General features: G+C 38.5%; 1 protein-coding gene across 1 annotated transcript; it reads right to left on the bottom strand.

Annotated features, from left to right (window-relative positions):
• Positions 1 to 1,854: 1,854 nt before the first annotated feature.
• lactbl1b (lactamase, beta-like 1b) lies at positions 1,855 to 13,911 on the bottom strand. The gene is made up of 7 exons (XM_087801539.1): positions 13,843 to 13,911; positions 10,249 to 10,420; positions 7,185 to 7,291; positions 5,577 to 5,734; positions 4,076 to 4,323; positions 3,332 to 3,437; positions 1,855 to 2,833 (listed from the first exon to the last, which is right to left on the bottom strand). The coding sequence occupies exons 1-7, from the start codon at positions 13,900 to 13,902 to the stop codon at positions 1,855 to 1,857; spliced, it is 1,830 nt and encodes a 609-aa protein (XP_087657665.1). The 5' UTR covers positions 13,903 to 13,911.
• Positions 13,912 to 15,893: the final 1,982 nt, after the last annotated feature.

The raw sequence follows: 15,893 nt of genomic DNA, 5'->3' as shown, positions 1-15,893 counted from the left end.
GACCAGTGGCATTCGGCTGTATATATATATATATATATATATATATATATATATATATATATATATATATATGAGAAAAAGATAACAGTGATGACAAAACATTTTTGTACTCAATGGTTAGCTGTAAAATCACTTTCTAAATCTTCACACACAAAAGAAAACACCATCTTAGTAACGCCATATATATATATATATATATATATAGCGTTACTAAGATGGTGGCCGTTTAAGCCACCATCTTAGTAACGTTGTTTGAACGTCAACATCACTAAGATGGAGCCGTTTATGGTAGAAAGTGTCCATCGATCCATACTCGGCGTTTTAGTTACAATTTAGTGTGTATGGAGCACTACATTTCACATACTAAGAATTGAGACGCACTTATGCACTTAAAATACTAAATTTAAGTACGCAAGTATGTGATTTGAGACACAGCTCTGAATTACTGATGTACGTCTCCTCAAATATGCAGTATTTATACTCACTCTAGGAAGTTGCTGCATAAAGTTCTTGAGAAGTTGCTAACGATGAGGTGCAGCAGGTATAAGACTTCTCTCATAGTATATATTTATATGTGTGTAATATTAATGTTGGTGTATTGATCTGTCTGACAGTGAAGCGAGGGGAAGGGAGGCGGGTGATTCCGAAGAGCTGTCAATTACGACGGACTGATATACAAAGTGTGAGTAAAGGTAAAAGTACAAATATTTTATGTTTAAGAAATAACATGTTTTAGCAACTGAAGGTCAGAATGAAATGTGTGTCGAACAATTCTCTATCGATAATCCATATGAACTAGACACATACAAATATTCTACAATGTGTTCCTGCGTGTTTGTGTTGATGTGTCAATGATATGAAGTATTACCAGTTGCATGTAGTTAGATACATGGTAATTATTAAGATAAATAAAGTTATTACAATTATAAATGGGACCTCACCATCTATCAACTCTACCACACATCAGTGTTCCTGAACTTCCTGCTACACATATCAATCCCTGCAGACTGAAGATAGAAAAATTAGAAGTGGAATTATAGAAATTCGAAGCCTTTTCTTTAAAAATGTTTTTTAAGAAGTTGTCTTTCAATTGGATCTCTAGTTTTTATTTCATGAAAAGAAATTCAAAATTGAATAGATGTACTGAAGGTACACAGACTCGTGCTTATAAACTGATTTTCCCCCAAATTGCCCTTAATGTGTTTTTTGATTTGTGTTTGGAAGGTGAATATAGTGTGTACTGTAGGTACACTGAGCCCATGTAGTTTCAATAATGTTTTCAATGTACGAACAATAATAGAACAAAACAACACATTTAAAGCAGACAAGATTTGTGTGCGAGTAAACACACTAACCTTAATGAGGAAAAAGAAAACTTTGGCCAATTCATGATATGATAAAAACTCAATAAGTACTGTCAGCATTGTTTTGTTATATTTTAATGACAGACATTCTGGACCATCAGTAAATATATTTGAAAACCCTAAAGTCTCTGGACTTTTCGTTTATAACCCTTATAACCCTATCGTATTCATTTTCTACCAAAAAAAACAATCACTTTATTTAAGCTCAATGCAGGGAAACACTTTGAAGTATTGTTCAAACAAACACAAATGTCTGGAACACTTGATAGAAACCAAAGGAAGAAGATCACGAGTATGACTGAAGGAACAACACAATGTGAACAATCGAACTGAAGACACAATAACTCAAGGTGAGTTAATGAACGACATCCAGCGGCCGAGTCGATGTCACGCCGGCATCTTCTGTGAAATGATATTTTAAATCTGTGACTGTCACCGTTATGCGACATCCGTGAAGGTCACAGTCACGGTTCTTCAGACGCTCCCAACATTAACTAGAAAAAGATGGTTTCCGTGCTATTCTGACCACATTGTAGGTGTTGAGCCCGGGGGCGTCGAACCCAGGAGACGAGCCGCGTTTGTCGAACGTGTAGAAGTTAAACAACTGTCCGTCTTGAGCTTCCAGCGACACCGAGGCGGTGCCGACCCGCAGGACGCACGGGTATTCTTTTTCAAACACCACCCTGAACACTCGGTCCACCAAGTAGTTCAGCTTAATTGTCCTGTACTTCTCTGGAATCATCTCCTCAATTTGAGGCCCGAACTGTTGCATTGTTAGAACTCCGTCGGAACCAACTTTGATTTCGTAGAAGGTAATGTTGCTGTAGGTGAAAAACCCGACGTACGGTTCTGGGTTGGGTGGCGCAAACGCGATCTTCTTTGCCTCCCTGAAGGCCTTTTCAACGGCTGGGATGATGCTGTTGTAGGCCTGGGTCACCACGTCCTGGCTCTGCGATCGACTGCCGGCCATCAGCACCACCAGGCCCAGCTTCAGCTTCGGCACCATTGAGAAGGTGGCTGAGTAACCGTCCAGATCTCCGTCTTTTCGAACCATCTCGTACCCTCTGATCTCATTCACTTCCCACGGCGTCCCAGTGCGGTTGGCGAAGTAGTCCTTGTCGCACCGGAAGAGCGGCGTCATCATGATCTTTAGAGAATCCGGCTCCAGAAGCTTGCGGTGGTAGGCGCCCAATAGCACCATGGCTAGCTTAGCAAGGTCCGCCGCCGTGGAGTACATCTGGCCAGAAGGCCGGTACCAGCCCAGGTCGTACAGCGGCGCTGGTTTTCCGTTGGAATACACCCCGACTGCCATCTGGGTCTGGAGTCCTGCGGGGACGTCGAACCCGGTGTCTTCCATTCCGAGACGATCCAGGATGTTGTCGTCGACCCATCGCTGGTAGTCCATGCTCGCCACCCGGTCGGCCATCACGTGAGCCAGCAGCGAGAAGGCCAGGTTGCTATAGTGACACCTGTTGGGGAGTCAAGTTCAAGAGAAGCAATGAGTTCATACAAACTACAAATAAACACTGGATAGATATTCATAAACAAAGTTTAATACGAACAATTCTTGTCAGTTTTTTGTACATTTCAGTGATTTGGGATTTATCACTTGTGTTATCTCAGGGTCAAGGTGACCCGAAGGCCCGAAAAAAGGAATGGGTTTGTGGTATCCTTTGTGTCGTCTCTGGGTCAAGGTGAACGACCTCAATCACGGCGTATGTATTTCTGGAAGCAATGGAGGTTGTTCACCTTGACCCAGAGACAACACAAGGGATACCTCAAACACGTTTGTGTTTTGGGCCTCCGGGTCACCTTGACCCTGAGCTAAGACATGGGTAAACCCCCTGTTTCTAACTCCCAAATTTAGTTGTGTATTTATCTCATTTGGAAGTTGCATATGTGAATGTTTGTATTTGAAGAAAATAAACCAGAGGAAAGTTTTAAAAGTAATATTTTTAAAAACGTACTTCGTTCCTGGATCTGCAACGAGGACGTCGTCTTGAAGCAGATTTATTGCAGTTTGAGTTTTTCCTTTCCACAGCAGATTTGTAGCTCGGAGTCTTCTTGGCAAACCTTAAAAAAAATTAAAGAAATAGACATGAATTTTAAATAATCAACAGGTTTAAAATACATATTCTACCTACAATCACATTGGCCATTAGATGATTTTTATACTCTAATTCTGTAAATAAACATGTCTTCAACAGAACTTAAATGTCCTTTGTTAAATTTACAAAATTACAAAAACAACCAACAAAACACAACAATATATCAACGTTTTTATATCTTTTTTGCTCGTCTGCCAAAATGCATTACAAGAAAAATAAATGACATATAAACACTAAACATTTTGATGTAAAAGTAACTGAATAGAGTGTTTATATTTCTAATACATTGAGGATACTTAAAAAAAACAAAAAACTACTACAACAAAATTGCAACAATTAGATTTTTTCACGACATACTTTTGTTATACTTCTAAAGATGATCATATAAAGAATCTTTGTCAATATCTTGGTTGGGATCTTTTAAGATGATTATATTAATGGAAAGAAAGTTACAATTACAAGCAACAAGAAAATGTTTTCACCGTCTGAGTGATGTTTTGCATCAATGTTTGTATTTATTTTAAAATGTCTGTCTGATTATCTCTAACCTTCTCCTCCAGAGACGAGAGTTAAAGAGCCTCAAGCAGATCATAACGTTCGTACCTGAGAGCTGACTGGCCATCCTGCGCAGCGTCACTGAGGACGATCGGATCTGAACTTCTCCACTGTCCAGAAAGATCAGTCCATCCGTGACGTACTTCAGCTCCGAGTTACGCGTCTTTCCCATCGGGTTTTTGATGGTGAAGTTCTCCACGTATTTCTCCAGCGGGTCGTCCAAGGACGCGACCTTCCCCTCCTCCCAGAGTTTGTACAGCATCAGCGTCGGAAAGATTTTGGATAAACTGGCGATTCTAAAAACACGAGAAAGAAATATTTGAATTTGACTTCTTTTTTATTATGACGAATGACAAGTTCCATCTGAATATAATCACATATTTTTACCTTCAATTTCCCGCCAACTAGTTTTAATACACACTCACTTAATCACATGGTGGTTTTGTACTTTATTCTTTTTTTATAGCGGTTTTTATCCTCAATCTAAACATGATAGAACAATAACCATTTATAAAAGTAGTATAAATAATAAATAAATGAATTTTTTACATTGTATTATTTTCAATCTATTTTAGTTTCTGTGTATTTTATGGAGGATAATAAGTCCTGATTCATATTTAAGGTCATGTTTTTCATTCTTTGCATCATCCGGGTGTGTTTTTACCACACAAACACAATTTTGGGGGTGAAAGAAATTCCTGATCAAATAGATTCTGAAGCCGAAGCAAGAGCAGTGACCAGAAAAATATGACGACAACAAATATATTCTACATAAAGATCCGACCAGATGACAGATGAGAGAAAAAAAGCAACACGTGAAGAAAAATATGCAAGAAAAAAAGAATAGAGAATCAAAATTAAAGGGTTTAAATAGTACAACACAATAAAAAAAAAATCAGTAGCCAAAATGAAAAAGACAAACCAAACAAAAAACAATCAACACAAAAAGTTAAGAAGAAAAGAAAACTCCCCAAATGCAACTCCACACATCAAACAGAATAAAATTCTATACTGGAGGAAATTTAAAAATACTCAAATCTTAGTCATAAGCACAAAAAACACAATGAAAAACACAAAAACCAAAGAGTAGTTTTTAACACCTAAGGCAGAGAAAACAAACTTTAAAAACAATCCTACACCAAAGATATATCTCCTAAGGGTTCCTCAGGTTCGAAAAAAAGGCAACAAATACACTAAGACACAACAAAGTTAAACAAAACCCGCATAAGGACCCGTGTAAAAACAGTAAAACATATACACACGTTAAAAAGGCCAAACACATAAATACAAAAACAAAACAACTGAAAAATGCTTCTGCAGTGCTTGTCATGACTATAGTTTATCATAGAATATTCTCAGGTTGACGCAGTAATAGTTTGTATTACACACATCAGCAGTTTCCATTGACCATTTAAAGATGGATTAAAAAAAAAGAAAAATCGTGTATTCAAAAAAGTATTTTACAATGTGCCAAAAAAAGAGACACTTACATTTGTGAACAACATTTACAGTTGTGAGTTTTGCTCGTGTACTGTGGGTGTGAAAGTACCTGTAAATGGTGTACTCGTTGGGTGGCCCTGAAAGCGGGTCGCTGCGGTTCCTCTTCCCGAAGTTCCCGGTCCACAGAACCGTGTCGTTCAAGATCACGATAGCCGAGAGAGCAGGGAGGCTGACGGGATTGACCGTCTGTCGCAGCAGAACGTCCACCTGGAGGAACATCATCAGGAGAGTCTGAACCTCAAAAACCTACAAACGGTGTCGTTGAAGTTTTGAAACTAACGGAGGAAAAAGCTTGAAAAACATCTGGACTTGTTGTAGAGAGTTCAAGGTTAAAGAATTCCATTATTTGAGCGAGAGAAACCCTTCGCTACAGCAACACTCCTTACAGACGTCAGTTCCTAACGAACTACTGAACTTAACGTTAACACAATGTGAAATTACTGTATGAAACTTTATTTATCCTTTTGTCATAACAGTCAAAGTCACAGACAGAAGAAATGTCAACATCAACCCTTTTTGTTATATTTAATAAAGTTGTGTACTTCAAAGAAAAGGTTACTTTTCTTTAACCATGGCATCTAAATACCAAGAAGATTTACAAGTATTGGTTTCAACTCCTGAAAATCCTGGTATCGTGACAACACTACTACACAGTCTAAATGGCAGTTTGTGTTGTTGTGTGTCACCACTTCTCGTGGATCATTTAGATTTTCAGCTACTGTTTATCGCTGGTTAACAGGATTTGCTCAGGGTTGTGCCTCGACACGTTGAACCATAGTCCATGAACTAGTTCACAAAAACCTGATTTAAAAACACTGAAGGTCTGAATGTATTGTGGGAAAAACACCCGACACCAACATATAGAAACAAATAACTATGATCTAGTTCATTCTTGGAACGGTAAATTTTTGAATTAGGAGCTTAACTTTGAACTAGTTCACATAGAACTTCCCCAACACTGGATACCCGTTGGATACCACCTTGTACACACACTGTAACACTGTAACACGGCATACTATTGGCTAACGGATGTGTCATAGCATGAGTTCTGTATCCTGGCTGATGATTGGCTCACGGAGCGAAGCATATCAACCAGTCAGACGACTCTCTCTCAGTAAGGTTTGCGTGATACCGAAGCTACACCAGAGATGTGAAGCTCTATTTTACTTTACGTTGTCATCTTCATCACCATTATATTGAATACAATTCATCATCATTGACACAACAACAATCGTATTGATACATTTATTGTTATAATACTGGAGTTTTCGTTAACTGTGGGTGGTACTGGATGAACCACGGCCCCTAATCAACTAGAAAACACTGACAACCCTGATCTAAGACGTGTTTATCGTGGAGAAAAAGGTCAGTTTATAAGTTTTGACATTTCACTACAGTCATTAAACTATCGAAAGGTCAAACAACGAGTCCAAAACTCCTACACAAACTTTATGTATTTTGTGCCGGTAAATCCAGGAGATGATTATTTATTACGGAAGATACTTTTTCACTATCATTTCTCCATTTTCTGAAGCTGGACTCGCAGCACGGCCGCGGTCTTTAATCTCCTTCTGTCGAGTGTAACTGCATCGGGTGCGAACGGATTACTGTCCGGCTGAAAAGGCTTTTAATGAGAAGCAACGCTGGAGTCGCTCACCTTCTCCAAGGCCTCCTTCAAACTGGGGATTGGATGCTGCAGCGGGAGCGGCTCGGGGAAACGAGGACACATTGTCTCGGACTTGGCGTTGCGACTCATCTCTTCGTCTTCGGAGTAGATGGAGAGACACAAAGGGAAGAGAGGATGAAGAGAACAGAGGCACCGAAGATTGACGGCCAGGAACCTTGATATAGAATCTCATCAGCCACTCACTCGGGGTTTGGTCCAGTCATCACGGCGGCTGATGGACACCCTGGAGTTATGATTCATGAGAGACGGGCTGATGTACGGCTCTCAGGGTAAAAGTTTTTAACTCCCTGTTTCATCAAGACTGTATCTAGGGATGTTCAAATATATTCAAGCTTGATGTTTCCCAGATGCTGAAACTCATCTTGTCTTTTTATTATTTGTAGTCATTCATAGATTTTTGATTAGAGACGGTACTTTGTTTTTTTTAGTTACAGAATTTTTTTCGGTATCTTGCTTTGTCAGGGTTGAGTACGGTGCTGTGTCTCAAATTGCATACTAGCGTACTAAAAGTTAGTATTTTTAGTGCATTAGTGCGTCTCAATTCTTAGTATGCGAAATTTAGTGCGCCATGCACACTAAATTGGCGTACTAACACGCCCACAAAACTGAGTATGGTTCGATGGACACTATCCACTCTAAACAGCTGCCATCTTAATTACGTTTTAAACGGAAGTTACGTCATATATATATATATATATATATATATATATATATATATATATATATATATATACATATATATTCATATACTTACAGGTGTATTTTCCGCAGCAGTAGGAGGATAAACACGTCTTCGCTGCTGATACCAGCTTAAATATCTCGCGAATGTTTAGATTCTCATATTTTTTCTTTATTTCTTTTTCCAAACTTGCAAAACGTGCTGCCAGCAGGTGGCGATAGCGTTCCAACAGCTGGTTGAAACATCATTAAATAGAAGTAGAAGAAGCAGCTGTCATGTGATTTCCGGTTAGCGTGTAGCAGCAGAGTTTGATTTGAGACATACTATCTGTGGAGAATTTGCATACTAGTTAGTATGTACACTAAACTGATGCATATTAACTTCTAGCATACTAAGAGTAGTATGCGATTTGAGACACAGCACTGGACTCTTTTTTTTTTGATGCCCCTGCTGGACTTTCTCGTCATTACATGCCATGTCACATCAGTTTGTTTCACCTGTGTCTTGTTATCTGCTTCATTTAAGTCCCAGCCGTTCGTGCCAGTTGTTAAGTTAGTGAATTTACTTGATTATTTTTTTAGATTTTTTGTGTTTTTGACAAGAATTTTAGATTTTCGTGTTTTTGTTTAACCGGGAATACTTGGATAAAGACACGTTTTTTGGCTTAGTCGGCTCTTGGATCATCCTTACTCACTCACCATGCTTTTATTTAAAAATAATTATAATCATGTTTTTCTTTTTACAGCAGAATGTCTGCCTTGGAGCCATATTTCTGTTGTCTATTGCTTATTGTGTGTGTTATTTTAAAAGCAACAAAATGACTAATGATAAAATGTTGTGATGTAAAAAAGCAGCATAAGGTAAATGAGCTCTTATTAAATAATAATAAATGATGATGTATAATTCTATTTTGTCTGATCATCCAAAAAGAAAATCTTGTATCGACTATGTCACAATCTTGTCAGAAATGATAGTCACATCAGGGACAATTCAGGGTGTAGTACCTCACACTTACACCAGAGGCAGAGTTCAAGATTATACACAGATGGACGGGGGGGTCACACACACACACACACACACACACACACACACACACACACACACACACACACACACACACACACACACACACACACACACACACACACACACACACGCACACACATACCTACACACACACACACCAAATCTAAAAAAAAAAGTCACGTTTGCAGACAGTATTGATTTTACTAAACAGGGACCACAAATTGGAGTGTTTTCTAAAACAATATCCGCATACACACACACACACACACACACACACACACACACACACACACACACACAAAAAGAGAAAGGGTCATATGGTTAATATAGGATTTTCTCAATATTGTTATATATATATAATACATAAAGTGGAGACCAAATTGTCAGTCAGAATTTTTCTTATTGTTCAGTTTTCTCAAGAGGGCTGCAAAAAAGGTAAGGTAAGTAATAGTTATTTGTAAAGATCTTTCTAGACCAGGGTCATAAACATTAAACAATAAAAACAATACACAGTTAAAATACAAACTTTAAAAGGCCAAGAAAACATAAAACACAGCAGCGACAAAATAATTAGATATTTTTGGATGTCACCACAAAGATATATTATATTTTATACTCAGTAAAAATGAGCCTTTATCTTGATTTGTATATAAATATACATCATCTGACTATTCTGAAAAATACAATCTGAAGTACACCGTGGATGTACTGGTCTGTTGTCAGTTAAGGTCACATTGTGTTTTGCACTGTTGCTCAGTAACAGCCGCTGCAGAAAATAAACTCTCATTTAGAATCCTTCCTTCCCAGCTAGCTTCCCAGGCTACAGCTCTCAGACCGTTGATTGCCATCCACTGGCACAGATGATGTGTAAGACGGATTGTCCGCTACACATCGGGCGAGCACAGTGAGGATACACAACACTACATCAACCGGTTTAATCTGGATATTAAGGCAGGTCTGGTGGATCGATATTCATCCTTCAGAGAGTTCAGAAGGGATTTCAACCAAAATTGCTTCAACCTGACTGAACCGATCTCTGATGAACGAGGAAATTCAGTATTCACAACTATTCGGGAGGGCTCGGCTTTTCGGTTTATCGATAAAGATCTTGTCTGTGTAGGTTCTCATTCTTCCAGGTCTTGGTTATCCAAGTGGTTCCAAAAGAAGAGTCATTTGGACTTTTTAGTTCTTAGAACTCCACTTTGATCGCTAAAGATTGTTGAATCATTTACATCTGTACTGATTCAACTTCTTAACTATACCCGGGTTTTAAGTCCTGCCGATCCAACCACAACCACTACTGGGATCTTCTCAAAGAAATGGTCTCACCTGGAAGGGATTTGGGCATCTGGTACTGCCAGAAGAAGCATCCTGTCATCACCAGCGACAACACGAGGAAGAAGACCAATCCCACTTGGCTCCATTTCACCTTCATCCTCTTGTCTTTGGCGAGTCCTTCAATCTTCACGGTGGCGATGGGGACAGCCAGAGGGTTCTGTGGCTGGAACAGAAAAGAAATAGAAAATCAGTTTCAAGATCGTCGACCATCCTCCCTCCACCCCTAACACTGAGCCGCGACCACAACCGCCAGCAGGACTTACCCCTGGAGGACTTGCAAACCACCTGCTGCTTCACCGCCACTGAACCACCTCGCCTAAACATTCCTCTACATCCAGAATCCAAAACCTTCTGACAAGTCCGGTGTAGGTGGACAGACACGAAGGTCCATCTCTGATTTCTCACTGACTCTGACGGTAATCCTGGCCATCGGCACTTCGTCCCGCACAATTCAATTTCTTCTTCCCGACAGCCTTGGCCTGTTGACATCATAATCCCAGATTTACTCCACCCAAGCGAGCAGGAGGGAAATCTTAATCCCTAATCCCTGTGAATCAATTCACTTCAGCCCTCGCCAAAGACCACCAGCAGGTCCTACGAGGCACGACGCCTGTTTAGACAACATCACTTATCATAGTGTGACTTATCGCCGGAGAGAACCGATACCAACGTATGAAATCTTCTGATCTGGATGATCGGGTCGGATTCAGAGTCACAGGTGGATCGAACAATCCAGGAGAGTTCCGGATAAAAGCTTCTATTGAAAACAACTATCAACATCCATTGATATCTGTGTAGGTTCCTACATCGGTAAAGAGATCAACGAGGAGGAAACTCACACAAGCATGAAGGGTTATAAGCCTCATAATTCGACAGCAGGGGTCACGACCCCTTGTGAAACGATGAGTCACTCCAGAGGCCAAGCATACTCTGAACCAGTAGCTGTCCTTTATGATCATTAAAGCAGCAATATGTAACATTCATTTGTATTTCCTGTAATGATTGGTTACATTCTGATCCGTCACAAATCAGTGGACTTTATTTTAACGATGTTCTTCACTGCATAGCTTCGTCTCGACAAGTTAACCGGAGACATGTGACCACCAAACTGCTTCAGTTGGTGGAAGTAAGTAAGTAATAGTTATTTCTAAAGCGCCTTTCCAGACCAGGGTCACAAAGCGCTTTAACAAGCAAAACAATATACAGTTAAATGACTTTAAAAGATCAAGACACATAAGACAAACACAGTCCCAGGAAAAGCACAAATAAAAATTTCTTTAACTGACCAGAAATAAAATCAAAAACTCACGCACCAATAAGGATTCAAATACACAGGTTTCATGCCATTTCAGTTACACTTTCTTGTACTGTGGGAGCCAGAAACTATATTTTCAGTATTTCTTTTTATACCTCAGACTCGTACGTGCCACATTTGGGATCCATACTGTAAAGCAGGGGTCACCACATGACACCGAAGGAGTAGCGTGTGTAAAAAACATATTTTCCATTCAGTTTATTACGTTTGATTTTTGTTTCCTTTCTTGTTGCCCCCATTGGTGCTTTTGGGAGGATCAATGGTAGCATTTATGGGTCACTTAGACTAAAGAGTCTTGATTTATATATGTTATTATATTTGAAGAACGCTTCTTTTGGAACTCATCAGTTGGTTCACAACTATACCGAACATAAGTTGACTGTAGCAGTTCAAAGCTCCCTGGTCTAGCGGCTAACAGGGTTCTAAGGAATGATTTCCTGTTAACAAGAATACACTTCATTCATCCATCTTTAACTTGCTGGTTCTCGTACCTCCTCGTACTCAGATGCAACTGAAACTCATACGTATGATAGAAAATCTAACCCATGTTTCACAAACACATTCTGTTGCACAAAGTGTGTTTCTATATATTAAAGCGGCAATACGCAAGTTTAGAAATGTTGTTTCTGGTGACCCCACATGTCAGAAAAGTGTAACTGCAATGCTGTTTGATCCATGAATTATGACTGTTCAAACAATCAGTATAGAAAATGATCAAAATAATCATAAGGGAAAAAACAATAATTTCAAATTGTATTGTTGGTTAGATGTTTTGTCATGTAAAAACAAGCGCCAAAATTGTTTTTAAACTCTAGATCTTTTACTTTAAATCCTGTTTTTAAATGCATAATTACATAAATGATAAAGGAATATCACTGCAGTTGAAGTATATGTTATTGATATCTGATTTATGGAGGTTTAATTCACAGCCGGGTGGTTCGGCGGTTCATTACGTTAGCGTTCTTGATGCGCGACCGCGCTGAAGCATTCGCATGATTACGGCTATGATGATGCGATGTGGGAAAATTAAGTGTGAAATCTGCTGTTGATCCAGGTTGCATAACTCTGCAGTCAACACACACTTGCGTGACACTGATGAACACATATCAGCAGCTGTTCGTTTGCATGTCAACATCAAAATACGGTGAAACGCAGGAAATGGACCTGAGCGAACATAAATGTCACTGTTTATTCATGAGTAGCAGTAGATCATGTTTATTTCACTTAAATATTCACTTATATTGTTCTTAATTAACAGTTTGTCTCAAGAGAATACTTGGACTGTAAATCAGTTTTTTTATATAGCATTTAAAATTCAAAACGTTTAAAAAAAAAAAAGGATAGGTTTAACGAATGTAAAAATCCTACTCTTCACGCTAATGGAATAACGAAATGAGACTCGACGTCTGGAAAAGCTACAAATATAAATAACTTACTTGCCTAAAGTGCTTAAGTAAATAATCGTTGGTTATCTGAGGACTTTTACCTTTTCGTAGAAGTTTCAGACAGAGATGAAACACCACAGAGTCCATTTTTTATCTACTGCCGAGAGAGTGTGTGTGAAAAATATGAGAAAATGATAAATGGATGGAAACTTCTCTGCATCTCTAATAATCTAGGATCTTAAAGTTCGACTGATGTGAAACTACAACTCTCTTAACTCCCTCTCAAGTTTCAAATGTCAAAAGTATTTTTTTCAAAGATAAAGTAACTCATCATGACCATGTTTTCAACTTATTACTTTATAAAGTTGCTACGAAATCTGGACGAACAAGAGGTTACGAGAGTCCATTATGACGTAACAATAGCTTCGCTCCTCCTCCAGCCAGCTGTAATCACACCCCGCTTTGTTTATACAACAAGTCCCTTGGAGGGTGGAGACTTCTGTGATTGATAACACGTGGTGACAAACCTCGATGTTTGACCAATCACAGCAGAGTGGGTGTGGTTATGGTCAACGAGATTTCATCTCCAGAGGGCGGGGCTTAAGATCATTTTTTAATGTCAATATTTCAACGGAAAGAGAGTTTTGTACAAACACACACTGATGATGCAATAGAGTCACAAATAATTTTAACACACACTTAAATCAAAATATATTCATTTTGATTTCTTATGAGGAGAAAAAATGGTTTAATCCTCAAATCTTTACAGAAGAATAATTCATCCCTTAATGAATAGGATTAAAAATCTTTAATTACCCGCATAAAAAGTACATCATGTGGACTCTGAAGTTTTTAAAATACATTTTTACAATATTTTTTTCATACCTGTGCTTGAACCCCGTCCACAGACGGCTCCCTCAGGACTTTACTTCCAGTCTTGCCCATGTTTAAGCTGAAAGAAAGAGACATTCAATTATGAAAAAAAGCCTTTTAAAAACATACTTTTTACCAAAAACAAGTTTTTATTTAAGTATTACTACATATAAAATGCCGTGTAGCAATGCTAAAAAAAGTTCTCACCAAGATATAACTGCCTTTATGTCCAAAGACATGTCATGGAAGATAAAACTTCCTGAATATAAATCATAATTCAACCTTAAGAGTTATATTAAAAAAATACTTCGTACCCAGAATAAAAAACTTGTTTTTGAAATAGTCATATTTCCCGCATTTAGCAATTTAGCATTTTAGCTTAGCAGCATTTTTCCTTTGATAAATCTGATATCACAACTTTCACTGAATCCAAATATCATCTGCAAATGAGACATGACGGACATGACAGGATGAACACGAGGGTTAAAGTTACTTCAAAGTAATACTCCATGATCATGAATCATGTCTTTTTTTTTTTAATGTATTTAACCTTCAAAAGATCGAGCTGCATCTAAGCAACGTCACGTAATTGAGGCTAGAAATAGAATTAAAGATCTGACAAGAAAAGAGACTGTTTGTGAAGTTCGCCTTCAAGCAGAAGCTGAAAACAAATGAATCAATGGTTCCACGTTTCTAGTGAACACATGAATGTTTCTGTTCACACATGAATGTTTCTGGTCATACATGAATGTTTCTGGTCATACATGAATGTTTCTGGTCATACATGAATGTTTCTGGTCACACATGAATGTTTCTGGTCATACATGGATGTTTCTGGTGAACACATGAATGTTTCTGTTCACACATGAATGTTTCTGGTCATACATGAATGTTTCTGGTCATACATGAATGTTTCTGGTCATACATGAATGTTTCTGGTCACACATGGATGTTTCTGGTCATACATGGATGTTTCTGGTGAACACATGAATGTTTCTGGTCATACATGGATGTTTCTGGTGAACACATGGATGTTTCTGGTGAACACATGGATGTTTCTGGTCATACATGGATGTTTCTGGTGAACACATGAATGTTTCTGGTGAACACATGAATGTTTCTGGTCATACATGGATGTTTCTGGTGAACACATGAATGTTTCTGGTCATACATGGATGTTTCTGGTGAACACATGAATGTTTCTGTTCACACATGAATGTTTCTGGTCATACATGAATGTTTCTGGTCATACATGAATGTTTCTGGTCACACATGGATGTTTCTGGTCATACGTGGATGTTTCTGGTGAACACATGAATGTTTCTGGTCATACATGGATGTTTCTGGTGAACACATGGATGTTTCTGGTCATACATGGATGTTTCTGGTGAACACATGAATGTTTCTGGTGAACACATGAATGTTTCTGGTCATACATGGATGTTTCTGGTGAACACATGAATGTTTCTGGTCATACATGGATGTTTCTGGTGAACACATGAATGTTTCTGGTGAACACATGAATGTTTCTGGTCATACATGAATGTTTCTGGTCATACATGAATGTTTCTGGTGAACACATGAATGTTTCTGTTCACACATGAATGTTTCTGGTCATACATGAATGTTTCTGGTGAACACATGAATGTTTCTGGTCACACATGGATGTTTCTGGTCATACATGGATGTTTCTGGTCATACATGAATGTTTCTGGTCACACATGGATGTTTCTGGTCATACATGAATGTTTCTGGTCATACATGAATGTTTCTGGTGAACACATGAATGTTTCTGGTGAACACATGGATGTTTCTGGTCATATATGAATGTTTCTGGTCATACATGAATGTTTCTGGTGAACACATGAATGTTTCTGGTCATATATGAATGTTTCTGGTCATACATGAATGTTTCTGGTGAACACATGAATGTTTCTGGTCATATATGAATGTTTCTGGTCATACATGAATGTTTCTGGTGAACACATGAATGTTTCTGGTGAACACATGAATGTTTCTGGTCATACATGGATGTTTCTGGTGAACACATGAATGTTTCTGGT

This window comes from Callionymus lyra, chromosome 10 (assembly GCF_982586985.1).
Source record: "Callionymus lyra chromosome 10, fCalLyr1.hap1.1, whole genome shotgun sequence".
Lineage (NCBI taxonomy): Eukaryota > Metazoa > Chordata > Actinopteri > Syngnathiformes > Callionymidae > Callionymus > Callionymus lyra.
Note: the sequence above shows the minus strand (reverse complement) of the source record. Positions and strands in the feature narration are given on the sequence as shown.